Source organism: Electrophorus electricus, chromosome 20, assembly GCF_013358815.1.
Source record: "Electrophorus electricus isolate fEleEle1 chromosome 20, fEleEle1.pri, whole genome shotgun sequence".
In the NCBI taxonomy this organism is placed as follows: Eukaryota; Metazoa; Chordata; class Actinopteri; order Gymnotiformes; family Gymnotidae; genus Electrophorus; species Electrophorus electricus.
Genome location: NC_049554.1, coordinates 5,154,421 through 5,181,316, shown reverse-complemented (window position 1 = coordinate 5,181,316; position 26,896 = coordinate 5,154,421). Strand labels below are relative to the sequence as shown.

Sequence of the window (26,896 nt, the reverse complement as noted above, 5' to 3'; positions counted from 1 at the left end):
GGTACCCATCCCTGGTGGAGTCCAAGCACGCTTGGACCCCTGACCAGTGGAACAACAGTGAAGATGGACTGAAACCAGACTGACGGGCAGGAGTGTCCTCTTCTACAGTACATTCTCTGGTTATAGAGCTATTAAACCTTCTGGGGTCAATCTGGAATGTTAACTGCAGGAAGTATAGTTTAGTTCATGTTAAAGCTTGGTGCTTATAGGGCCAAATAATGATAGAAACCAAAAACTGGATAAAAAAAAAAGTTCTGGCTTGGATTTTGAAATTCTTAATACTTTCAGCTACTATGTCTGTCGCATGAATACATCCATGCCAAATGGAGTACTGGATATTTTTGCTACCTGTGTGTCTTACCAAGGCTGAAGAAAATTCTGTCCATTTTTATAAAAAATAAAAAATTCAAATAATAAACTCTGGAACCAATTTAACCCCACCGTTGTTTTACGTGCAGTGGTGACATCAGTTAAAAACATATGCCCTGCCCTGCATTGTATCTTGCCACATGAGCCTTATAACTAAGAGCTGAGTATTGTAGTGCTTGTACAGAGAGCGCTTTGCATACGAGTGCTGATCTTTGTGGGTAATGGTCTTCAACGTAAACAAACCAAACCCTTACAAGCAATTATTGCCTCCATAAAACGCTCCTGCTTTTCTTTCCAATGTTTAATTGTGGTCAAACAAATGACTCACAGCCTCTAGTATGCACTCCCAGTATGAGCTCTCTCTCTTGGCTGTGCATAGTCATTACTTCAGGGCAATGGAAACAGTTTGGGTTCATGCATTACGGCTGTTCTGTAGGCTATGATGTCATGTGTGGCAACCTCCAAGCAGGATGTGTGTATTGAAAGGGGTAAGCAATAGCCATCTTTATTGCCATGGATGCCCAATGCCCTGCCCTGCCCCGCCTGCCCGGACATTGGGTGGTACCTGTCACCATTTGCACTGGCAGGAAAAAAAGCGTCTTTCCAAAGGACGAGTGGATTGCACACTTTTGTGAAAACGGCATCCCAGAAATCTCCAGGAAGCGCCTGGCCTGGAAACTCTGAGAGGACCTCAGCTGTTTTGGCCAGCCTGGGGTGGAGACAGCACTTTATAGTGGAGGTGGAGAGGAGGGTTGAGTTTACAGCTGCCAAGAGTTCCTTCTGAAATCATGGCTTTTCCTCGGCAAACTTCCAGACTTGCATGCACGCCGGGTGCACTTTGTGCTTCGTGGAGCAGTTGTGCTGGTTTATAGGGTGCGTGTATGAACGCGCTCATAAATGTCACTCTGTTGACGAAGTCCGACAAACATCTCGGCGCGTCATGATCTCCATCTGCAGCTCCGCCCGAGTGTAAGAAAGGAGAGAGAGATGTTGATGTTGACCAGCAATCCAGGGTTGCCCATGGCCCCGGTTCTTTGCAAAGGCATCTGGATCTGATGGTGCCGTGCGGCAGTGTCTGCAGTCTTGTCCTGTCCTTCTGATACTTTAAAAAAAAAAATGGACAGATATTTGAAATACAAATCTCCAGATGATGCCATCATCTGGAAATCAAAATAGTCATTTCCATCCATGACTACAACAGCCAGGGGGGATGAGAGGAACGTCTGGAGTAGTTGCTCTTACACACACAGTTCTGTAGATGCAACCGAGAACGTGACTGCTTGCTTGCATTGTGAGACCAGTACGAGAGTTCGTTTGAACTCACTGGGGACGGTCTACAACGACTACTTTAGTTCCTGTGTGTGTTCATTCATGTGCACGTGCATAAATCCCATCTCTGTGTGTGTGTGTGGGGCACCACTGGTTTCCGGGCCAGTTCTTTTCCAGACCTTTTCTTGTGGTTGACACATGTGTGCGATTTGGTTCTCTATCCAGTGGAAGCAGAGCCCATAGCAACCCCTCCCTGTCCCGTTCATGTGCTCCGCACTCCCAATCCGCCAGATCAGGATCTGGCTTAAGGGAGTGAACGTCTTTTTTTTTGGACCCACTGATGTGGGTGAGCCAATCAAGCGTTAGTTCTGTGTTTCATTCCACAAGCTATTCTGACAGAGCACTGTGTGTGTGTGTGTGTGTGTGTGTGTGTGTGTGTGTGTGTGTGTGTGTGTGTGTGTGTGTGTGTGTGTGTGTGTGTGTGTGTGTGTGTGTGTTTGGCCAGTTCAAGATGAAGTAGTTATGTATTGCAATGCAATTCACCAATAGCTTGTTGTAATGACGTGTAGGTAGGGCCAAGCAAGGCCATCTCTGGTTGCCCTGCAAGGTGAGTAGCATGTGAATTTGCATGTTTCCTGTTTCTAGTGGAGCCTGAGGAAGAGCCACGTGTGTTCCATCAGTACCACCGATTTGACCTCTCCCGCATCCCAGATGGCGAGGTCATAACTGCCGCTGAATTACGCATCTACAAGGACTTTGTGCGTGAGCGTTACGAAAACGAGACGTTCCGCATCCAAGTGTACCAGCTGCTCCAAGAGCAGGGTGGCAGGTAATGCAAACGATAGCACTCACACTTCACACACGCATGCATGCATAACCTCTGTGCTCAAAATTTTGCTCCAAAGTCTTGGCTGCAGATTAAGATGCTACGGTTGTCCTTGATCTGTGTGTCTGTGTGTGTGTGTGAGAAGTAAGTCAGCAGCTGTGGCACGTTAAGAGTTTACTGGAGTTTAATATGAAAACCTCACAGAATGCCTGGACGAACTATACAAGATGAAATGTGTTACCGCCCACTCAGTCTGAATGTGGAGGAGGTGTGTGTGTGTGTGTGTGTGTGTGTGTGTGTGTGTGTACGCACGCGCACATGAGTGTATACACACACACACACACACATATACATGCATGTGTGTGCTCTGTTGGGGCTGACCCATGGTAGGTGACCGTGTCTGGTCTCCCACTGAATTCCTGTAGCTGATTTACAGTGTGGCTGATCACCGCCTAGGAGAGCTGCAGCCATCACAAAGCTGTTAGTGTCAGTGACTGAGCTGGAGGGTGCTGGAGGTGGAAGGATGTTGGTCTACCTCCGTCTCCCTGTCTACCATCCGCCCACTCCTCTCACACTCACACACACACACACACACACACACACACACACACACACACACACACAAAGTTCCTCTGTTCTCATATCTATATAGGCATGTTTTCAAAGGCTCAAAGATTCTCTCTTCACTCTTGCTCACGTGCATTCTCTCTCTCTCTCTCTCTCTCTCTCTCTCTCTCTCTTGCTTGCTCGCTCGCTCGCTCGCTCGCTCTTTCTTTTGGCCTCTGTCCTCTGACACACACACATTCGGCCCACCCCCCACACTCACACTCCTTATCACTCCCCCGCTTTGAGTCATCGCTCGCACACCTATTGTGATGCAGACGCGTCATGCAGGCAGACGGGGAGACGCCGACGCTGGCAGCGGCGGGGGGCCGCCCCCCGGGGCTCGAATCCCAACCTGCGAACCAAGCCATTGTCTCTCCCTGAGTGGAGCCGTCTCCCGTGGGTCCGACAGGAATTTTAATCTCCGATAAGATGTACATCAGATTTAAAGAGGAGGAAGGCCTGATTCAGAGGGCAGGCTGTTGCCTGTCGATGTCCGTGATGTAAAAGTTCTCTTTGATCACACACGCAATCACTGTTATCAGTCCCAGGGTAGCATCAGATGGACAGTATGTCATATCGCCTGTACGGATCCCTGCTTTAAACACAGGGATGGTGGGGGGGTGATTTGACTCTTTCAGAATGTTACATGGCGGAGCAGGAGAACTATGTAGGGTTTATTGTGACATGAAGAGTGTGTCTGTGTCTGTTCCTGCAGTTGTGGTCATGTGGTATGTGAAAGAAATTTAGTCGACTGCATCACAGAAAGAATAGGGGAAAAAATGAAATGGCCAACTTATCTAAAACAGTGTTCACTTGTGTTCTCCATCTTCTGACACCTGCGCTATATATCGGTATCATTTATATTTCCAACGTGTGTAAACAGATGATATAAAAAGTGTTTATACCCGTTTGTGATGTAAAAAAAAAATGCATCCTTGATAAATCATGTCAGAACTTTTTACCTTTTATTGTGGAGTTGCAACCTATAAATTAAAGTGGAAAACAATCATTTCAGGGTAGACACGAACATACAGTAACCTGATCGCATAAGTGTGTGTGCACTCCTAAGCTAATAAAATCTTAATGGTTGCTTAAGATAAGTAACACCTCATTCAGTCTTTTTCAGGCAAAAGTCACTCAGTTTGGTGCATGACTTGGAAAATATTTTGCCCTTTGCAAAAGGAGAGAGAGAGAGAGAGAGAGAGAGAGAGAGAGAGAGAGAGAGAGAGAGAGAGAGAGAGAGAGAGAGAGAGAGAGAGAGAGAGAGAGAGAGAGAGAGAGAGAGAGAGAGAGAGAGAGAGAGAGAGAGAGAGAGAGAGAGAGAGAGAGAGAGCATCTGCTCTGGCCTGCCCCCTACAGGTCACCCCACAGATCTGTGAAGGGCTTTAGATCTGGGCTCTGGCCGGGCATGCCGAAACCTGTTTTGATGGAGCCATTCCTTTACTGATTTTAGGTGTGCTTTAGGTCATCATGGTGGATGTCCTCTTCACCATAAGTGTTTTAACAGAACCCTTATTGCTTTGTGCCAGAATTGACTGACTGGTATTTCGAAATGTTCATAGACCCCCACCCCCCCACACACACGCACACTGTGGGGATGGTGATGTTTTCATGATATGCTGTATTCGTCTTTGGTTGCATTGGACCATAACACAATTTCATAGGTTTTTGGAGATGAATGCTTTGTAAACTAGTCATGTTTGCATGTTGTTATTGTCGTTGTTTAAAAGGGACGTCTGTCTTGCCACCTAGCCTGTAGCCAAGATGTACAAAGAATTCGGGAGATTGTCGCATGTAGAGAGCAACCAGTACGTGCCAGAAATTTCTGCAGTTCCTTTCATGTTGCCGTTGAGTTCTTGGCAGATTCCCTGGCCGTGGTTCTCCTGGTCTTCTCATCAGATTTAGAGGGATGTTGGGTTCTTAGGAATGTCACTGCTCTGCCATATTGTCTGTACTTGTTAATACATCCATTTATAACAGTTTGCTGCACATGTATGCTAGCTGGATATTGTAAGTGTTTTAATTTTTCCTTTTTTTTTTTCCCTTGAAACATTTCTGGTTGTCACTTGATTTTAAATCTATTAATTGAACAACAATAATGAAAGTGCTCTGATATGATTTCACTTTTTACATCACAAAAACCTGCTATTTTAACAGGGGGCGTGTAGTGTGTGTTTGTTTTGGGCTTTTTTTTTTGTTTTTTGTTTTTTTCCGCCTCTGACCACTGAAAGTGTTGACGGGTGTTGACTTGCAGGGAATCGGAGATGTTCCTACTGAGCTCACAGATGGTGTGGCCTGCGCAGGCGGGATGGCTGGTGTTCGACCTCACACGCACCACTAACTACTGGGTTCTGCACCCCAGCCAGAACCTGGGCCTTCTGGTGATATTGGAGAGTATGGATGGTGGGTCAGAACCCTTCACCTCAGCTTCATCGTGTTCATCATACATTCTTGATCGAGATCCCTTCACGTACTGTTCACAACTTGTGCAGTGCTGCACAAATGAGGATCTGAGTAACGATTACAAATATATTTTTGTGAATTAATTTCCTCAAGTCTTGTTGTTATAAACAAATAAATAATCACCATTGTCGCCCCCTGCAGGCGAGCGTGTGAACCCCAGGGCGGCAGGGCTGGTGGGCAGCAGGGGTCCCCAGAGCAAGCAGCCCTTTGTGGTAGCGTTCTTTAAAGCTACGGGAGTCCGCCTCCGCAGTGCTCGCTCGGCCTCCGGACACAAGCAGAGGAACCAGAGCCGCTCCAAGGGCCCCAAACACACGGCCCCCTCCAGCCAGGAGGCCCTGAAGCTGGCCGAGACGGCAGGTAGCGCGTCTGGTCGTTTCCTGATTACAAAACCACGTGCGCTGGAGACCCTTGGATGCTCTCTCAGCTTCGCGTTGGAGACTCCTAAATGAGCATCTGTGGTGCAGCTGCTTTGGTTTGCTGTTGGTTGAGGTTTTTTTATTTTATTGCATGCGATTATAATGAGGACAGGTAGGAGTATTTTTCAGTTTTTTTCTCCTTCTGAGTGAAGCCAACATGTTGCCCCTGTGTCCTCAGAAAACGTCAGCGTGGACCCAAAACAAGGTTGCAAGAAACGCGAGCTTTATGTCAGCTTTAGAGACCTGGGGTGGCAGGTACAATCTAATGCATCATTAATTCCTCTCTCTGAACTCCAGGACAACATATGTTCTCTCTGTCTCTTCCTTTCATGATGTGGAGCACACAGTTTTGTACACGCACACACACACACACACACTTGCTCATGTTGGTATTTTCATCTAATCTTGCTCCATCTCTTTCTGTGGTTTTAGGACTGGATTATAGCCCCAGAAGGCTATGCTGCGTACTACTGCGAGGGCGAGTGCGCATTCCCCTTAAACTCCTACATGAATGCAACTAACCATGCCATCGTCCAGACCCTGGTAGGTGCAGCCACATGCAGCAGGTTTGTACGTTTTAAAAGACCGACTGACTTATTTAAAAATGAATTGGGTGCATAATAACTGACTTGTTTATGAATGCATGACTAATTGATTAATCAGTTAATTAAATTGATCATTCATTGACTTTAACTAGGAGCATATTTCTACATTAACAACTGGGACTTAAGACTGCACATGATATCGGGTGGATTGAGAGGCTAAATTCGCCGAGGCCCTTTGCTCCTGTGCAGTGGGTGTAGCTCTGATTTAACTCCACCCTCACGTTCAGGTGCACTTCATCAACCCGGAGGCGGTACCGAAGCCCTGCTGCGCCCCCACCCAGCTCCACGGCATCTCCGTGCTTTACTTCGACGACAGCTCCAACGTCATCCTGAAGAAATACCGCAACATGGTGGTCCGGGCCTGCGGTTGCCACTGACAACTTGGCCCTGGGGACAGGAGGGGAACCCACCTGCACGGGGGAGTGGGTAAAGGAGGAGGAGGAGGAGGAGGAAGACAACGACGAAGGCCTGCAGTGTGTCTGGGACCCATGCGTTTAAACATGGCTGGATCACTGTGCCAAAAACCTTCAGGCGTCTGTGTGATGTGGAGACACGGTAGCAGTTGGTCATGCACTCAAAACCTGGTCTGTGAAGTGTGATGCCTCTATCCAAAGGAACAAAGACATTTGAGGAGAGGGTGGCAGTAAATTAGTGGGGCACACCTGTGGAGACTGTACCTAGATTGTCACGGTTACCATAAGTCCCTGGAGACTGGGTTAGAAGCTGAGTAGGCATTGTTCCCTGTTTTATCAGTGTGCACCGAGTGCTTAAACTTGTAACTAATCATGAACTTTTTCTTTTATCACGTGTATAGTGGATCGCAGACGTCTTTTTAAAGGGGTACTTTCTTGAAATGATCATGCATTATCCTGGATTTCAGAAATCAAAGTGTTTTTTTTTGTTTGTTTGTTTTTTTCCCCTTTTTAAATTAACTTATTTTTTTTTGTGAGTTGTCAGCTCCAGAGTATTACAAGGGTATGATTTATACACGCAGGTGCGCGCACATGTGTGCGTTTCTGACAGTCCCGTGGCGAAGACGCTCCGTGCGACTCATTGTTTAGCATGTGTCGCGCGGCGGCAGCGCGCCCATCATTCACCGCCCGCGCCCCTCTGAAGGGCGTCCAGAAGTTCCGGCGGAGGGTCGCAGCTCAGCATTTGCTTCTCATCTGTGTCCTCGCAGTATGCCACGCGATAAAGCACGCTAAACAGAACTGTATGGAGAGGGAACGAGCGCGCTTGTACAGCTGTTCCAGAGAGCGCGCGAGGAGTCGTGGTAGTTGAGGTGGCTTTCCAGTCCAGATGTTAAATGATGGACGTAAGGGCGCCGACCTGTTCTTCATCAGTTTTTTTTTCCCGCCGTCGATTGGAAAAAGAATGTGTGTGTGTGTGTGTGTGTGTTTATTTTTAATTAGGCAAGTCCAACCAAATGTCCTATGACTTAATTTTTTTATTTACATGAGTATTTTTATACAATATCTTTTACAAATAAACTTAATTTGATAAGTTTACTAGTAGAAAATATCAACGGTTGCAACAAGGCGAGCCTATATCGCCATCTGCCTGTGTGTGTATATAAACAGTTCTAAAATAAACACTTTATCTCTGGTCTTGTTTGGTGTTAGAAGACGTTTCTGAGTGCGGGCGCTGAGCTGTGTCTCTTCCGTGCTGTTCTCAGTGTTGCGCGCTCTACGGGCCTTTTCGTGCCGTTCTCCTGCTCGTCCCCCGTCTCGGCCTGTGCGGGTGGAGCAGCGGGTGGAGCAGCGGGTGTGGGTGTGGGCGTCAGTGCCAGGCAGAGGTCTCCCGGACGCAGCTGGTGACAGCGCAGGCTGCAGAGGCGCGCGGTGCGCTCGGGCTGGCAGGACGCCCAGCCGCGAGCGCACGCGAACAGCGGGTATTCTTCACACACCTCCAGAGACATCTGGGAGAGAGGCACACTCAGAGCATGCATGCTCACACACACACACAGCCCCCCCATTATAACTGTCAAACACACTGTCCGTGGAAAGTAAGGGATATGGGTGAGACTTCCTCACTTTTGTGTTTACGGTGTGTCTTGGTTGCTAACGTAGAGGAACATAGCTCAGTGTAAATTATATTGTTTGCACACCTGTCATTATGTATATTCGGTATTTAGCAGATACACTTATGCTAAGCGACTTGGAAAAGTGCTTTGTCATGCACTCGTAGAATATGGCCAGGCTTTCTCGACCTGTGGGCCGTGGCGCGCCCTCTAGTGGTCCTGGGCACATCCTCACGGGGTGTGCGTGGTGTAGTGGGCTGGCGGACCCTAACCCTCGAAGCGCACAACTAACTCGAGGCATCGCAGCCGCGGGCGCCTGATTGTAGACAATTTACATTAAAAAAGAGTTTTGCTTTCTTTGGCTCTTATGCTTTTTAGTTATAAAACCATGGGCCGTTAGCCAGTACCGTAGGTTAGAGTTCAATATACTGTTGAACTAGAACCGCAGAAATACATGATTCAGTGCTGATGGCACAGGAATCAATACCACAGGAATCACTGCTGGTATTTGAGGTATTTGCCCTTCTGAAACAGAAGTGGCTACTTCAATCTGAATAAGTTTATCTATATGCTGTACAGGAGCTTTGGTTTGAGGTGTTTTTTTTTTCCCCGAATCAGCCCAAGACGTGAGCTGATTGAGTTGGGCGATTGGATTTTTATTGGCGACAATGAATCGTGTCCTCGTTTTAAAAAGGTAAGATAAGATGTGAAACTGCTGGCGGACAGTCACATCTGTTCTATTCTAGCGGTCGGCCGATACGGCTTTTTCCAATGGCCAATGTTGATACCCATATTTAGAGAACGGAGGGCGTGTAATATCGATATCATGCTCTTGGGTTTTTGTTTCATCTTGTAAAATTAAATAATTTAATGATAAAAGATAAACAAATTGCTGAACTTAAATGAATGTTACTTTAAAATTATGATCTCTATTGTCTGTATGCTTAAGGAGATCTGCACTCTGTATGCAGTGCACTTATTTTAAATTAAAAAATGCATCCACTAAATACCTACAGGTATCAAATAAAAGGTTTTTTGTCTGATGCAGATGAAAATAGCCTGTCCAATTATTTGGCCACCCATTCCTTTACAAAAGGTCCGAAGAAAGAAGTTCGCGGTTTTCTAAAACTGAATATTTTATTGCCTACCCACGTTTCTGTTCCGTTTTTCTTCGCACAGGCAGGATGTGACGGCGCTATACTGGTTGCAGTTCGTTCGCTTTCTGGTGAGGGCAGGGCGCTGAGATTGATAGGATTTTAAATTATTTGAACCGCGATTAAAATATTCAACTTATGAAATGTTTCCGTTAAATTTTGTGAAACACAGTTTTGAAAACACATATTATAGGTGAATGTTCATCACGTATGTAAATTTAGAAATTCCCAAAATATATATTCTTCATAAAGAAAACCTTTCTGTCTCCTCAGTTGATTGAGGATATTGGCCTCAACTGTCCACGTAAGTAAGTAGGTTATTGTAATTTGTTAATAACCAAGATTTGATTTGGGTTGATGGTGTGTGTGTGTGTGTGTGTGTGTGTGTACCTTAGAAGAGAAACCGTCCTCCAGCTCCACCTCTAAACAGATCAGCCCAGGTGTGTGTGAGCCTATGATCTTCTGCACAGTAAATCTCCTCAAACTCAATTCAGGGCACAATTCAGTACAGTACTCAAAATCCTCCATCTTTAGGTCCTCCACCCGCTTCAGCTTGCCCCCTGCCAACTCGATCAAAGAGCCCTCCGCGAAGCACGACAGTAGAGTGGAGCTGGCTGCGGGTTCTAGCTGCCTCCGTGATTCTGCATTTTCGCTCACGGCCATTAGGGGGAGCTCATCTCTCGTGTGCGCATCACTCCTCGTTTCTGACCGCTCGGTGCTGGGAAAAGAAGGGTAAGCCCCAGAAAGCTCCTGGTGTTGTAGGTCCTCTGTTTTGACCACTTTTTCTTGTGGTGAGTCCCTAAACTCAGAATAATATTTGTGCCTGAGAAATTCTGTGCCAGGCTCAGCGTGTGGCAGAGGACCCCGATTCACGCTGTAGTCCTTTCTTGCTCTCCAGTCGTGCAGTGCTTGCTGGATGTACAATTTCTCCTGCCACTGAGCAGTGCTCCCACTCTCCTCTTCAAAGTGCAGCCTCGTCTCTCCTTCTCTGGTGGCATCTCTGTTGAGAACCCCTCTGGTGTAATGAGATGCCAAAGACTGAGGGACAGGTTTGACGACCGGTGGCCCGTACTGACCGTGAAGACTCTGGAGACTCGTAACAGATGCATCTCTGGTTTCTGTGCCTAAGCAGTTCCAGTGGGACGCACCCCAGCAGAAGCTGCGCGTCACTGGATCGCTCTTGTCCGGATCTGACCACATCGCCCGATGTTCACAGCTTACCAAGTTCTGACCCCATGTGGGGAAAGCAACATTCCCCAGTGTACGCGTGAGTACCGGGTTCGGGTCAGAGGTCACTTCAGGCCACAGTGGGTGATAACTGTCTGCCGAATGAAGACCCAGGAGGGAGATGGGCACCGGTTCCCGCGGCCTCCTGGGCGCCTTGAGTCCGTTCTGCTTCCAGAAGGGAGAAGGAGTCTTGAAGACAGGCTCGGCCGAGGCGGAGCACTGGCTCTCTCTCGGGTTCCTCTTCTTGGGTGGAAGGTTCTCCGGGGTGGAAGGGGAACCCTTTAGGCCATTAGTCGCCATGGAGACGCCAGGGGTTGTACTCTGATTCTTTCAGGTAGTCCTCTGGCATGCTGTGATGCCTAGGTCACGATGGAAGATGCAACATTTACACGATTTGTTTCACTGAATGGGACTTATCCAGCGTAATTAGTGAAGTTAATGGTTTCTGGAGCGGAGCAGCTAACAGTAGCCTAGTGAGTGGGGACAGAGCGCCCTACTGCATGCTGGGTTTAACAGGGTGAAGGTCGCAGCTTTCCCTGGTGACAGATTGATGTGTTGCGGTTCATCCTCAGTGCGGAGGCTTCAATCAGACTTTGTTCCTGTCAGAGGACAGATGTGTTATTGCTTTTTTTTTTTTTTTTTGGATAGTTCTATAAACGTTTTAGGGACCTTTGGGTATAGAAGGTGGAATTTGAATTTGTTGTTCATGTTCTCAGCATTTTCGACTTCATCTAAAATGGAAACGGGGAAAACTGCGCCAAGGCCCAGAGTAGCGGGGACGGCAGGTGGCAGTAATTACATTCAAAGACGCCAGAACTGAGCCTCAAAAAAATAAGAATTTGGAAAGCAGCTGGAGTCCGAGACGTTTCTGTGCTCGCAGAGGCGCTCCACAGCTGCTGTGCTGTCACACTCCGGATCGTCTCCCCTCACTACTCCATCCAACGGGTCAATAAGGAAAAGGTAGCATGTGTGCTCTCAAGAAAATGGCTCCAAACGAGTGTTTTTATACTGCTTTCATTGAGAGCTTTTAGGTCCAGACAAACTATAACTACACGGTACTTGATTGAAGTCTGAAAACTTCAACCCCTTTCTCTTGTGTAAGAGCGTTACCATGGAAACAAAGTGCATGGTACAGACTATAGAAGGTTAAGATTAAAATGGTTGTAGTGCACACTGGATGTCTTAAAAAAGGCCGTAAGACAGTAGGAATCGAAAGCGTATTTATTCTGCCAAAGGCGTCTCTGAACTGGAGCGGATTATCTTTGCATGCAAATGGAATTTGTGTCTTCCGTTTATGATGGCTACAAACCTGCCTACTGCTACAGCATTGTGGCTAAGCTAACCTCACATTAGCATCCAGACCTCGATTTATTACTGCCCTTCCAGCAAAGTTTATCGTCCAGATGCATGAAAGTGGCCTGTTCATGTAAATGCATGAGTCATTTATTCAAATCAGCTTAATGGACGAAGTGGTCACTCTTGGTCACAACCAAGATACGTCTGTATTTCTAGCAGCAAATATAAAGGCAAATGTTACAGAAAACCTGCAGTAGTTTCATATGTTCAGGACAGAGACGGCTGATAGACAGTAGGCTTGTTTAAGCGTAAATCACAAATCTGATCACAAAAACTACCATTTATCAGACTTTATGAGACGCACGCAGCTCCTAGTCCTTTTACTTCCTTAACGCAGACATCTAGAATGAGCCAGAATGCCACTCATTTCTACAACTGCAGCTTCTATCATCTGGAGTAATAAGACCCCAGAAAAAATGCCAAGATAAATCCCAGTTTGTTTCTGGAAGTCTGAAGAGAGGCTGTGAGGCACACCAGTGTGTACGGATCGAGGTAGGCCGTTATCAGAACGCTGAAACCACGTTCCAGACGAGCTGCAGCCCTCTGAACAAACAGCAGATTAACCTCGTTATACACACTCATCTCTCGGACTAATTGCATAAAAGTGTCTTCAAATGCAAATTGCATAATAAGAGCTTACAGTCTTCTCGGTGTACAGTAGAAGGTCTCCTAAAGGTTGTGGCTGTATTGAAATGCTCTGTGGAGCATTAAACCATAAAATGACATTTAACAATCGTGCAAATAAAAATAAAGTCAACAGACCTGAAGTCAGATTACAGTCAAACATATTCCTTAACACTACATATCAAACATATTCATTAACACTACATATGGAATGTTGGGTTGAATTCAACAAGAATGTAATTGGCTATAAATATTAAATAAGTAGTGCGTTGTCACAGACGGTAAAATGGTCTGTGAAGTCTGAAGTGTAGAATGAACCTGCACGGTGTCTGCCTGTAAAACATGCTGACATAATTGCACAATAATGTGGACACACACACACACACACACACACACACACACACACAGCACATAAGCGGACATAGACATCCTCTTACCTTGCTGGTTCCCAACTTAACGTGACTGTCTGTTCTGATACTGCAGTGAGAGGAAGTGTCTTCAGTTTTGATGCACACAAACTGTTATCTTTCATTCCTCCTACTCTCTCCTCCTCTTTCTCTTTCTCTCTCTCTCTCTTTCTCTCTTTCTCTCTCTCCCACTCTTTCTCTCTCTCTCTCTCTCTCCCTCTCTCTCTCTCTCCCACTCCTTTCAGCTTATGCTGTCCAGCTCCTCTCTGTTTGTGTTCTCTCTCTCTCTCTCTCTCTCTCTCTCTCTCTCTCTCTCTCCCTCTCTCTCCCTCTCTCTGCCTCCTCCCTCCTGCTATCTTGATATTGTGAACTATATATTAATAGACATTAATGCATAGTTTCACTAGTAGCAGGCTCAATATTGTCTGATTACTCATGGTTGTCCAAAATACTTGTTGGGTGTGTATTTTGCATACATTCCTGCTTACAGTAATTTTGAAAAGAGCCAATTAATGATTAAATAAAAATGAATATAAATGACTGAATAAGGCACTGAACATTAATACCTACATAGTTGGTTAGAAGCACGACAGTGTCTGAGTACTGTAACATGCCGGCAGACGATGTTATGCATGTAACACATTGATAACATTGTGTAGCGCATTGTGTAACGTTCAGTAACCAGAGATCAATGTTTCTACTAACTTTAGATTCTTCAATTTATTTTGTGTGACTGAAGTAAAGCCCCCACACACACAGGCATGAAGAGGGATTCTCTGTTTGAGTCATATCTCAGATCGTCTGCCCACACACATGCGCGCACACACACAAGAACTCACTATACCCTTCAACGTAAAGTGTGTGTGTGCGTGTATGTGTGTTAGTGACATTTAAGCCTAATGCTGATATAGTTATGTTTTTCACGCTCCCTGCAACTTTTTTGTGAGCTGTGGTAAACTCTCTTTCTGGTCCTAAATGCAGTGTCAGCTCAGTTCACAGAGCTTTATTTAGAGCATAAACAATCACCAAAATCAAGACGATCACGGTGCCACCTGTACAACTACAACCATTTTCAACTAAGCTTAAAACAGGCCAATAGTCCTTAGTCATAGCAGCATACCATTCATTAGATAATCATTACAATAATCAGACATATTAAGTGGGTTGTTCACTGCCGTCGGTAGAGCAGTGATGTGCGTGTGTCTTTTGCAGTGGCGTAGTTGTGTTCGTCAAGCAGGGGGGAAGAGGGATGCAGAAACAGAAGGGGGATAATGGAAGAGAGAGAGACACCTGTGGGAAAATATTTAAAGAGAATAGGGCATGGACTACGAAAGAATGCTTGGATTTGCAATAGCAAACGACAGTGACATTAACTCACCACAAGATGGCGATGTAAACACCCGCGTGTCAAACCCGGCGAGTAGACTACTGTAAGGCAATGACTAACTCACAGTACTCCATACACAATTAGGTGCAGTTTGCTAGTACATTTTATTTTTATTTTTAAATTAAAAAGCAATTTCATCCGACATGACAATGTGTATGTTAAGATAACTGATAATTTTGGGTCCAAAGATTTATGATGTTTCTAAAATATGTATGATATTACAAAGACTAAGTTAGTAAATGTAATTTATACCTAGACAAAGAAAATGTGTTTCTGATAAAATGTATGGCAATTTAAATAATGAATAAATTGTTAGCTAAATTATATGTAATTCAGTGTAAATATGCTTATTTTAAAAGGAAAAAATGTGTTTGAATGATTTCTGTTAATGACAAAATGACCTTGTATCCTGTCAGAGGCTTCTGTACTTTGTGTGTGTTTGTATGTGTGTGTGAGCGAGAGTGAGCAGGAGTGAGCGGGAGTGAGCCGGAGCGTATGCTTTGGTTTACAAACTTATACCCTCTTTTCATGTTACATAACACCTCCTCCCTCTGTTTTATCTTGGTACTGTCCCAGCGGTCACTGAGAGCTCCCCATAAGTAAAACATGGTATGCTCCACTGGCCTACACCCTCAGTCTTTAGTCTCTTGAAGTTAGTCTGTGCCTGACAGAGAGGAAGACTAGTGCTCCTTCAAAGTGGATGTATCTGAAGTTAGTTTTAAACTGTCACAGAAGGGCAGAGAGAGAAAGAGAAAGAGAGAGAGAGAGAGAGTATATGTGTTATGCTGGAGTATAGACTTCTTGTTGATGTCTTCGGGAATGCCTAACTGAGTAGCCGGTCCTGGGGGAGGTTTGTCTGCTCCATCTCATCCTCCAGCTGTGTGTGTGTGTGTGTGTGTGTGTGTGTGTGTGTGTGTGTGAGAGAGAGAGAGAGAGAGAGAGAGAGAGAGAGAGAGAAAGAAAGAAAGAAAGAAAGAAAGAGTGCATATGAGTGAGTGTGTGTACAGGATCCAGAGGAATCATGAGTTCAACGGGGACGAATATGCACACCAAACGTCTATCATGTGAGTACTATGTTCCAGTCTCTTCCCTAATGAAGGTTTGAGATGGTTACTGGCAGTTTGTGCAGAGTGCCATCTGACCTGTGTGAGGTACAGAAGAGTATAGAAGTGTGCTAAGACAGCTCCGAGTTTGGCATGATCGACTAACAAAAACGCCAGCAAAAAGTGAAAAGAAAAGCATGCAGTGGATGTGGCATTCTGAAGCACGCCACTGGTAAACATAACCAAGGAAGACAAGCAGTGCGGAAAGTGATCATTTACTGACTGTGAAGCAAAGGACGAGGCGCAGGATTACTGGGTATGGATATGTGGGATATGTGGGACATGTGGGAAGGTGTTGCCGTTGAAGACATGTCGGACGTGACGACGTTCCTCTCTCCCAACTTTGATCCCAGCTTCCCGAGCTAGAAGCCCCGACTTTGGATCCTGGAGGATGGTGCTTGGGGCCGGGGGAATGGGGTACCGTTGTCCTCAGATTCATAAATCAAAGCTAAGAATGCATGAATTAAAACATGTGATTTGGTTTATGTCTATAATGTATGTACACAAAGTTAAGAAAACCTGGACCACTAGGTCATTTCCACAAACTTGGGCACCTGAAAATCTATCTTTGCCAACATATAATTCATATTTGAGACTTTCCAAAGCCCTGGAATAGCCTGCGTGGAATTATGTGTTCTGTAGAGCTCATCAGGGACCCGTAATTCCTTTCCTTATTTGGAATTGCTGCCCCTCGGGCTCTTCCAGATATTGTGGATTGCAGCTTAAAAGGTTTGACACGATGCCTGTATCTAGATAAGTGATGGTGTGAATCAGCACAGTGCTCATGTTGCGCTGCTGTCTCCCGCGGGCATGTCTACAAGGACGAGGTTGTATCGGGTTAGAAGCTTTTTCTAGTGGTGATCCGAAGGATCAAAACAAGCCAGAGCGGCTGTGCCAAGCCCCAGAGCTGCAACTAAACCAGCCGGGCAGGACAAATCTTGGCACGGCCTGTGAGGTGTTCCTGAATCGGTTTAGTGACTCAGAATTCTACTTTCTTTGGGCTGAAATGTGGTCTCTCTGAATGGGATTCTGGTCATTTGCAGCTGATGGATTCTCTCTCTCTCTCTCTCTCTCTCTCTTTCTGTCTCTCTCTCCCTCGCTCTTGTATGTTTTGAGTAACTGAACTAAAAATAAGATCACAGGATGATAAATGCTGACAAATGTTTTTTGTGTTTTCCCACTGAAGACCCATTGTGATCTGAATGAGCCTTGTATCTGGCTGGAGGACATTGTCAAGCAACTGTCCCAAGCTGCCTGAGTCATGCCCCTCTAGGGTGACTGTACGTTTCTGAGGGCCAGATTGCCTTTGGCAGTGTGTTGACTCTTTGCCTTCTGTCAACCATTAGTAAATAGCAGGTATGATGAGCTCTGTGTGCAGCTTTTACTTGAGCAAGAGATGCACGCATCCTCTTGAGGTCTGCTAAAATCTCCTACACAGCCATCCTGATGGGAGGAACTCTGTACAGCCATCTCCCACACAGCCATCCTGAGGGGAGGAGCTCTGTACAGCTATCTCCCACACAGTCATCCTGAGGGGTGGAGTTCTGTACAGCCATCTGCCACATGGCCATCCTGAGGGGCGGAGCTCTGAACAGCCATCTCACACACGGCCATCCTGAGGGGCGGAGCTCTGAACAGCCATCTCACACACGGTCATCCTGAGGGGCGGAGCTCTGTACAGCCATCTCCCACACGGCCATCCTGAGGGGCGGAGCTCTGTACAGCCAGGGTCCTGCTAGACTGCCCCAGTGGAGGAACAACTGACATGGCAGTAGCAGCCAGGAGACACGCAGCCATTGATGTGCAGGTCGGTGACTCAGACTGCGCTGCATCAGACAGGCGGAGAGAAGAAAGGCCAAGTCTGCTGTGCTCACACTGGAAGAATGACTTCTGTTTCCATGGCGCTGGATAGAATAGGATCAGAATCAGCACTCTAACACATGACTGTTGGTATAGTGTTATCCCCACACTGGTATACTGTAGTGTGATTCCCACACTGGTATACTGTAGTGTGATTCCCACACCGGTATACTGTAGTGTGATTCCCACACTGGTAGACTGTAGTGTTTTCCTCACACTGGTAGACTGTAGTGTGATTCCCACACTGGTAGACTGTAGTGTTATCCCCACACTGGTAGACTGTAGTGTGATTCCCACACTGGTAGACTGTAGTGTGATTCCCACACTGGTAGACTGTAGTGTTATCCCCACACTGGTAGATTGTAGTGTGATTCCCACACTGGTAGACTGTAGTGTGATTCCCACACTGGTAGACTGTAGTGTTATCCCCACACTGGTAGACTGTAGTGTTTTCCCCACACTGGTAGACTGTAGTGTTATCCCCACACTGGTAGACTGTAGTGTGATTCCCACACTGGTAGACTGTAGTGTGATTCCCACACTGGTAGACTGTAGTGTTTTCCTCACACTGGTAGACTGTAGTGTGATTCCCACACTGGTAGACTGTAGTGTTATCCCCACACTGGTAGACTGTAGTGTGATTCCCACACTGGTAGACTGTAGTGTGATTCCCACACTGGTAGACTGTAGTGTTATCCCTACACTGGTAGACTGTAGTGTGATTCCCACACTGGTAGACTGTAGTGTGATTCCCACACTGGTAGACTGTAGTGTTTTCCCCACACTGGTAGACTGTAGTGTTTTCCTCACACTGGTAGACTGTAGTGTGATTCCCACACTGGTAGACTGTAGTGTTATCCCCACACTGGTAGACTGTAGTGTTTTCCCCACACTGGTAGACTGTAGTGTGATTCCCACACTGGTAGACTGTAGTGTGATTCCCACACTGGTAGACTGTAGTGTGATTCCCACACTGGTAGACTGTAGTGTTTTCCTCACACTGGTAGACTGTAGTGTGATTCCCACACTGGTAGACTGTAGTGTTATCCCCACACTGGTAGACTGTAGTGTGATTCCCACACTGGTAGACTGTAGTGTTATCCCCACACTGGTAGACTGTAGTGTGATTCCCACACTGGTAGACTGTAGTGTGATTCCCACACTGGTAGACTGTAGTGTTTTCCCCACACTGGTAGACTGTAGTGTTTTCCTCACACTGGTAGACTGTAGTGTTATCCCCACACTGGTAGACTGTAATGTTATCCCCACACTGGTAGACTGTAGTGTGATTCCCACACTGGTAGACTGTAATGTTATCCCCACACTGGTAGACTGTAGTGTGATTCCCACACTGGTAGACTGTAGTGTGATTCCCACACTGGTAGACTGTAGTGTTTTCCTCACACTGGTAGACTGTAGTGTGATTCCCACACTGGTAGACTGTAGTGTGATAACCACACTGATAGTCTGAGGATGTCATGTGATTCCACACTGATAGTCTTAGGGTGTAGTGTGATCCCACACGGACTGTCTGTAATGTGATTACACACTGACAGTCTGTGGGTGTAGTGTGATTTCTACACTGACGGACTATAATGTGATTCCACACTAATAGTCTGATGGTGTGGTGTGATTTCTACACTGACAGATTGCGGGTATAGTGTGATTTTTCCACCAAAAGTCTGAGGGTGTATTGTGATTTCCACACTGACAGTCTTATTCTGCCTACTCCCTACTATTCCAAATCGTCTCATCCTTGGTCCTCCCGTTCCTGTTAGAGACCCTACACCACACTTTTCACTTTCCTCCATATTTCTCTGCCTGCAAGTGTGGATCTGACCTGGTAATGGCCTCATGATAGAAGAACTCCGCTCAGGAGAGGAAAGGGTTAACAATGAGGTCATTGTTGGGAGCAGAGAAGGGTGCTGTTTATACTGGCCTGTTTCTAACACACACACACACACACACACATGCACTACAATAAATAATTCACTCCTGCGGTATTGCCCAAATAGTTTGGTGGTTCAGGTCTGAAGTGAGAGGAGAAGAGAGGAGGCGTGGTCTACACCGCAAACGTAGACATTCTGACTCCACCCACTAGGCTTGCTTGAGCGAGGCCACGCCCAGTCCTTTATCAGAGCCACAGTGTCTGTGTCCATCACAGCTCTTTCTTTGCCATTCCGTGTTGTGGTGGACAGAAGACATCCAATGAAAGAGATGCACCTGGATAATTCTGCCATTTTGATCACCTAATGTCAGAACTGGTTATGGGAGTCTGATTGGTCAGTGTTTCTTACTACCTAATTCTTGCTCACTGATCTCAAGTCAGCAGGTATCAGATCAGTTTGGGGAGATTTTCCCAGGCTAACAAATGTAGTGAAGGACTACCATGAACTGCACAGCCAACAGACCCTTAGGAGCACATTCAACAGGAAAGGAAGTGGGGTTGCCTAGTAGCTCATTACTAAGCATCTACACTTTCTATTCTTCTTTTCAGTACCTCATCCACTCTCCATGTTCCTGTGTTTCTCTTGCTCTCTCTTTCTTTCTCTCCTTCATTTTCTAATGTTCTCTGTTTCTTTCTCCCTCACATTTCCCTATTCTCTCTCTCTCTTTCACTCTTTTTTTCCCCCAAACATGATTTGGTGTGATTGCTGTTTTTACAAGAAAGAGACGTGTGTGTGTGTGTGTGTGTGTGTGTGTGCGTGCGTGTGAGTATCAAAACGCGCGTGTAGCATATGCAAACAGCCCTCATCAGAAGCGTATGACATCATGTCTAATTCAGCCTCTTTGGCTCATGACAGGAAGAGGCCGCCCAAATGCAGCACGATGGCGAGTGCCTGTGCCATCTTTCTTAGGCCTGTGGTTTTTGACATGAAATGTATACCAACGATGACAAAAGGCAGAGAACAAAACAAACCTAGGATATACCCAAATATATGAATATAACCTCTTTCACACCAGAAACCAACTGTAAAAGACAATATTAGTCTAAAATTAGTGAAACGCATTAAGGCATATAACTTGCTCTCTTACCAGTAGTCATTGTAAATGGATGTTTTGCACAGTACCTACTGTAAATACTTCAAATTGCAGTCCAGAGACTTTATTTTTGGTTACACAGTCAGGGACACTGCGTTCCTTTAAAAGCATCTGCCATAGCAATGTTCTTCGTCTACTCAGCGTTGACACCATTAGAACCATTAGAACAGGGTGTCCAAACTGGGAGTGGGTTTTATTGTAGCTCACAAGTGCAAGAGGCCAGTTTTTGGTTTTTCAGAGACTCCCAGTCACCCAGTTACACTCAGTCATGTATAGAGCCTAGGCCCCAAAGAAGCGCGGAGGCCCCTGAGATCCGCAGCTCAGCCGGGGGCGTTCCTCCGGTCTGGAACACTCGTTTCCTGTGTCCCGCTGCCAAACTACCCGGCCACGAGCTTCAGTGTTTGTCCTCTGAGGGAGACAGAGGAAGGGATTTTGACTGTCCCTGTCCTTATCTCTGGAGAGTGTCAGCAGTGGAGCCGTTACAGAGACGCAGGAGTGGAAAAAGACGAGTGGGCCATGTTACCGTGGCTTCTTTCATCTCATGTCATGACTCTTGGATTCACTGGCGGTCCTCTATATATTTAAGATGGGCCAAGATCACATGATCACTCCAGCACTGCTGATTGGTGCGTGCGTGCGAGGATGCTTAGGTGCATGGGTACAGGTGGCTGTGTCTACAATGGGCTCCTTTCATACCAGTACGATTAGCTTTGTAAGATGGATATGGGATTGCTAGAGAGGGCAGGCATGACTGTGGTGCCGTGTCCGATAGCCAGACTGGAGCCAGCTCTACTCTCTGCTCCGGTGCCAGTACCATCGCAGGGAGAGCGAGAGAAAGAGAGCGAGAGAGAGAGAGAGAGAGAGGAGGGGGGGAGTTGTTCTCTTCACTGGGAATGTCACACCGTGCCTTCTGGTCTATCCTCTTTTCTTCTGCCGCATTCCAACCTTGAGACTTACTCTTACTCGCTCCCTCCTCATCCTCACATTGAGAGAGAGAGGGAGTGAGGGAAGAAGAGGGGAGGGGGAGGAAGAGAGGGAGAGGGAGAAAAATTGTAAAAGAGAGAACAGGCTGTTCGGTGATCAGTTGTTATGCTAATGGGAGCAAAGGAGAGAGTGAGTGTGAGAGCGTGAACATAGAACATTCCAGGGAAGGTTTTCTGTGTGTGATAGAGTGAGTGTGTGAGGTTGGATTGAGGGTGATGGTGAGAGAGAAATGCTGATCTCATGATCATGCAGTGGAGGAGTAGTGAGGTCGTCAATCCCAGTCAATCAACCAATCAATCAATCACTCAGTCAGTCAGAATGGTCAGAGAGTGGTGGATCAATTATGCAGTATATATCCATACCATTTACACTGATGCAGAAAGCCCTTTAAAATTAGATCCTCACAAATCCATTCTGCTGTCGATCAGACTTGCCGCATTCTGATCGGTTGTCCCATGAAAGGCAGCAGATATGTAGTCTGTGGGTGCTGCATGCGCACGACAGCCAAGTGAACCTCAGCAGTGTAGACGTGAGTCGATGTCATCACTAATCGGATCTCAGCCATGCATGAGGAGGCCCTGCGATGTTCTTGGGAATGTTTTACTGCCAATGTCAGAGCTGCTTTTTGAGGAGCCTGGCTACTTCCTGTTGCCCTTCATATTAAAAAAAAGACTCCAAAATGCTAGGGGGCGCCAGTGATTGAGTCCTCGATGAATGGGCGTGCATGGAGCTAAACAGCTTAAACTGAAAAATCAAAATAGTTTCTCACCACTTGGCGAGGATCTTTAATTTTGGAAAGCAGTTTATGCATCACACTTAAAATACCAAAGAAATCTTAGAAGTATATTTCCTGTTTTTCTGCGGTTAATGGGTTTTGGTCCATAAGACACGTGTTTTTACTACCGAGCTGACACTGGAGTAGCTGAAATGTTGAAGATGGTCTACTGGAAATGTACAGCAAAACCCATTCAAATCTGTTTGCGTAACCACTGATGATATCACGTTCTTGAAGGTTCGTCCCATTTCAAAGGGGAAGATTTCAACCACTACCTTTTGTAACTCAGCTCTGCTCCTGACTTCCTGGTAAGAGTGAGTGGGATGGACCAGTATGGAGACCTGCGCGCAGTCGTGATGAGTCATGCTTTTCGGGGAGAAACAAACTTATAAAATCCCCTAAAAAAAGCAGGATCTCTACCACTTTAGTCATAGCATTTTCAGTCTGCCTGTACTCCAGCCCAAATTTCCCCACCCAGAATGCAGTCCGTTTACTGCTCTGTCTCTACTGGAGACAAGAGCTTGTTGCATTTAAACAACAATTAAGACTTTTAAGGGAAAAGTTATATGTTGTGTACAACTCGATGTGGGCGGCAGACTGAGTGGGTGTGAAGCGTCTGCACATCAGCGTGCCCAGCAGGTGTAAACAGCCTTGAACCACTACTGTGGCAATTCTGAAAAGCCCATTGAAGACCGAGTAGGACTGTAGTAGTAGTGTGTGGAATAAATGGCAACAATACAAAACGTTGGCTTGACAGACAGTTAAGAGAATTTCCACTGTTTAGATTTTTTCATGTCACTTATCAGTTGCTGGCTGAGATGTTGAGTTGCTGCTGAGATGTTCAGAAACCTTTGGCCTACATTTAGAATTTGCTTGAATGCATGTTGTGGAGCGTTGGGGTTGTCATTTGTGTGCTTTGGAATTTGCATTGAAAAAGCACACGCACACACTTTTGTGTGTGTGTGTGTGTGTGTGTGTGTGTGTGTGTGTGTTATGGAATGGGATCAACTCAGTTAATCTTTCCATTATTCCTAATTTGGACCCCTGGACTGAAAGCCCAATCCAATTAGTCCCATCTCTACTCATTCGTTCTAATTGCGGCTTAGTCCCAGGATGCCGCTTGCCTACGGATCGACATATCGATGGGCAGTGAAAGGCTGAGCGGGTCGTTCTGGGATGGTGTGGAGAACTGCCTGGGTTGTGCTTTCTCACCCAGTCTGGATCAGCAGGATGGATCCCTAAACGGTGCTCCCCGAGGGGGAACGGATTTCTCACGGATTTCTCACGGATTACAGTGGCCTAGTTCCATTTACATAATAACAGCCTGTCGTAATGCAGTTCGCTTTAATGATATTTCTCCAGCACTTATTAAGTTATTATGCGACTAATCGCTCAGCCATGCTCCGCTGCAGTGGAGTGTGTCTGCATGCCTCCGTGATGACTGTCAGAGCCGTTCTTCGTGTTGAGCCGTGTTTCTCTTTTAGGGCAGTGATGTTCTTCAGGTTATGATGTGAGATGAGTCATGCACTCCTACACCACAGCCTCATGTGCTGTCACATTTTTAGAGGCCTCCATAAATAGCTGAGTGGCCAAGGTCACATGTCCACTCAGAGGGTCAGACCGCTCGTCTGACTAATGGATGGTGTATAGACAAATCGAGTATCTGTCACTCCTGGGGTGAAATGTAGTTTTCTACGTAGCTGCTTAAGAATCTTACTGGAATGAGTGAATACACACACACAAGCAGACAATCACGCTTGCATGCATGTGAATGCACAGAAACACACTCCTCCACATGTAATGTTCTGCACTGCACTGTTTGCTCTACTTAAAAGCCTTTTACCATAGCTGAGGGGTGTGTGTGTGTGTGTGTGTGTGTGTGTCAGCTTCTCTCACAGACCCACATTCTGCGCATCATTAATAGACATTAGACATTTAGAGTACACACTGGAACAGTCAGTGTGCTGTCAAATCATAGGTGCTTCAATATTGTGTCGAAGAGCTCTGCTCTGCTCTTCTCTGCTCTTCTCTTCTGTTCTCAGCTGTGGCAGTACCGGCAGATGCTGTAACAGAACTACGGGACCTTAACAGATTTATGGCAATACGATATGGCTGAATGCATTAGTATGTGCAGTGCGGAAAGACTCTGGCCCTGTGTGTTCTGCTTTTGTTCAAGCCCTGTGTCACTCACAAAACATGGTGTGCCACCTCGACCCAGAGCAAGCAAGACAGAGGGAGAGGAAACATTCCTTATTGTTGAACAGGGCTTAAAAATGCTAAACGGACCGGCAGGAACAAACACTGGCTTGATGTGCGGTGCAGTGATGACTAACGTCTGCCCCCTGGTGGTGGTGATATAATTGTTGTGCACCGCAGACTGCTACTATGAACTTTCAAAAGCCACCGGAAAGAGTGAGAACTGGATCAGGAGACGTGTGGTGAATGTCTGTGTGTGCTGTTTGTGTTGCCAGCGGAAACGGAACACACTCTGAGGCTCCCAGACATGGACACAAGCCAGCAGTTGAAGATGAGGGAGCGCCAGCGCTTCTTCGAGGAGGTGTTCCAACACGACGTGGATGTCTACCTCTCCTCTGCACATCTGCAGATAGACTACAAGAGACGTGAGTGGAACTCACGGCAGGTTCTCCTGCTTCCCTTTCGAAAGGAGATGACGTTTGTCTGTGCTCCACAGCTCCAATGGGCAGCATCTCCTCTATGGAGGTGAATGTGGACATGTTGGAGCAGATGGAACTGCTGGATATCTCCGATCCGGAGGCTCTGGATGTGTTTCTCGGCACGAGCAGTGAGGATGATGCCATCCTGCCTGCAATACCAGGTAGCAGCGTTCCCACGCAACCTCAGTGACCACGGACCACGACTAGGAGTCATGCCTCATAACACCGTACCAGTCAGTTTTAGCTGTTATTCAGATAACTAGCACTAATTTGACGAATAGAGCTGTAGGAAATGTAGGGCAGTGGTAGCTCAGTGGTTAAGGTCGCTGGTTCAAGCCCCACTGCTGCCAAGTTGCCACTGTTGGGCTCCTGAGCAAGACCCTTAACCCGCAATTGCTCAAGTTGTACTCAGTCATAATTGTATGTTGCTTTGGATAAAAGCATCAGCTAAATGCCATAAAATGTAAATGTAAATGGAGCTGGGTTTGGATAAGTTGTACTGGACTGTAGGATTCTAAAATTGCATGTGTAGGCATCATGGGTAAAGACTATGTGACATTTATTAGACTAAACTTTACTGTTAATGGGTATGTTCCACTGAATATTCCAAATCATAATTTGTTCCCACTTCATAATGTTATAGTACTCTTATAAAGTACTACAGTACACTTATAAAGTACTACAGTGCATTTATAAACCTTAGATGTTTAATTCTTGCATTTGTTATTCTCCTAGTCAGTATTACCTTCTGTGATTGTGGTAAAATGGCTGTAAATGTGTTTTTTTGCTCTCCAGGTGTTGGCTGCAGTAGTGATGGTGATGATGCACTAGGAGAAGAGATCTTCCTGAGAGTCCCAGATAACAGTGATCTCAAGTCATGGATGTCCTCCACCTCTTCCTGCTCCACATCTGACAGCCAGGCCACAAATGAGGATGGAGCTAGAACCCCTGTCAACCAATCAGATGATGAGGATGTACACAGCGATGACGATGACAACGACGATGATGATGATGATTGCCTTTCGGTAACTGGCATGGCCACAGCCAAGGCTGTGAAGGAGGAACAGCCTGCGTTGTTATAAACAGCATCAAAAGTTACTACTGGCTGATCTCCTAACAGTGTTTCTCTATCAGTCAGGACTTATTCTCTGGTGGGATGACTGCATCTGGCCATGTGCCACTCTACTGAAAACTTAAATGGACTTGTAAATGAACATTCATTTTTCCCTTCAACTTTCTGTTCATGTGAACAGCTGTTGTAGATTAGGCTTACGGTACGATATGCCTCTATGGCATCATTTTGGCTTGAATACATAGTGCTTCCTTAATAACTCCAGGTTCATAGGCTGTAATAAAGATGGAAAAGTAAAAGAAAAGGATCATTTAAAGTCACTTTTAAACTAATTTGCCAAAAATAAATGTTTTTGTTGTTTTGTTTCTGCACATGGGTGTTCCTCGGTAGCAATCTTAGAACAATTTGGAACACTAGTCATTAAGCCCATGCATGACTATGCACAGACACAGTGATTCCCTGTGTGTCTCTCTGTCTGTCTGTCTGTCTGTCTGTCTCTCTGTGTGTGTGTGTGTGTGTGTGTGTGTGTGTGTGTGTGTGTGTGTGTGTGTGTGTGTGTGTGTGTGTGTGTGCGTGTTTTGGAGTTGTCTAATCCCTTCGATCCACGCACTGTCCTATACTTTAACACACAATAAATCTGAATGCTACCTTTGCAA

At 46.1% G+C, this 26,896-nt stretch overlaps 3 protein-coding genes across 7 annotated transcripts in view; 2 read left to right on the top strand and 1 right to left on the bottom strand.

The window, feature by feature from the left end:
* bmp7a (bone morphogenetic protein 7a) overlaps positions 1-8,291 on the top strand; it is a 9,982-nt gene extending 1,691 nt beyond the window's left edge. The window contains exons 2-7 of the mRNA XM_027023335.2: positions 2,284-2,467; positions 5,325-5,473; positions 5,675-5,890; positions 6,128-6,204; positions 6,382-6,492; positions 6,782-8,291. Coding sequence (XP_026879136.2) covers positions 2,284-2,467; positions 5,325-5,473; positions 5,675-5,890; positions 6,128-6,204; positions 6,382-6,492; positions 6,782-6,931 — 887 coding nt within the window. The 3' untranslated portion in view covers positions 6,932-8,291. The remainder of the gene's footprint in view (positions 1-2,283; positions 2,468-5,324; positions 5,474-5,674; positions 5,891-6,127; positions 6,205-6,381; positions 6,493-6,781) is intronic.
* LOC113585672 lies at positions 8,173-13,411 on the bottom strand. The gene is made up of 3 exons (XM_027023325.2): positions 13,373-13,411; positions 10,119-11,554; positions 8,173-8,472 (listed from the first exon to the last, which is right to left on the bottom strand). The coding sequence occupies exons 2-3, from the start codon at positions 11,253-11,255 to the stop codon at positions 8,173-8,175; spliced, it is 1,437 nt and encodes a 478-aa protein (XP_026879126.2). The 5' UTR covers positions 11,256-11,554; positions 13,373-13,411.
* On the top strand, positions 8,861-26,896 carry si:ch211-253b8.5 (dysbindin). 5 transcript variants are annotated; one of them, XM_035520324.1, is made up of 5 exons: positions 8,861-9,087; positions 9,193-9,268; positions 24,965-25,114; positions 25,186-25,329; positions 25,964-26,896. In XM_035520324.1, the coding sequence occupies exons 3-5, from the start codon at positions 24,997-24,999 to the stop codon at positions 26,248-26,250; spliced, it is 549 nt and encodes a 182-aa protein (XP_035376217.1). In that variant the 5' UTR covers positions 8,861-9,087; positions 9,193-9,268; positions 24,965-24,996; the 3' UTR covers positions 26,251-26,896. The 5 variants fall into 5 exon arrangements, with proteins under 5 accessions (XP_035376217.1, XP_026879138.2, XP_026879137.2 ...); XM_035520325.1 differs by lacking the exons at positions 8,861-9,087; positions 9,193-9,268 and adding exons at positions 16,793-17,188; positions 17,271-17,639; XM_027023337.2 differs by having other exon boundaries at positions 8,861-9,268.

What these genes read in the sequence shown, in the direction of transcription:
- LOC113585672 (XM_027023325.2), bottom strand. Translation starts at nt 11,255, where the DNA reads ATGGCGACTAATGGCCTAAAGGGTTCCCCTTCCACCCCGGAGAACCTT. An exon ending in AGGACGGTTTCTCTTCTAAG is followed by an intron (nt 8,473 to 10,118) that starts GTACACACACAC and finishes CCTCTCTCCCAG; the next exon opens with ATGTCTCTGGAGGTGTGTGA.
- si:ch211-253b8.5 (XM_027023336.2), top strand. Translation starts at nt 15,751, where the DNA reads ATGAGTTCAACGGGGACGAATATGCACACCAAACGTCTATCAT. An exon ending in GCACACCAAACGTCTATCAT is followed by an intron (nt 15,794 to 24,964) that starts GTGAGTACTATG and finishes TTGTGTTGCCAG; the next exon opens with CGGAAACGGAACACACTCTG. An exon ending in CATCCTGCCTGCAATACCAG is followed by an intron (nt 25,330 to 25,963) that starts GTAGCAGCGTTC and finishes TTTGCTCTCCAG; the next exon opens with GTGTTGGCTGCAGTAGTGAT.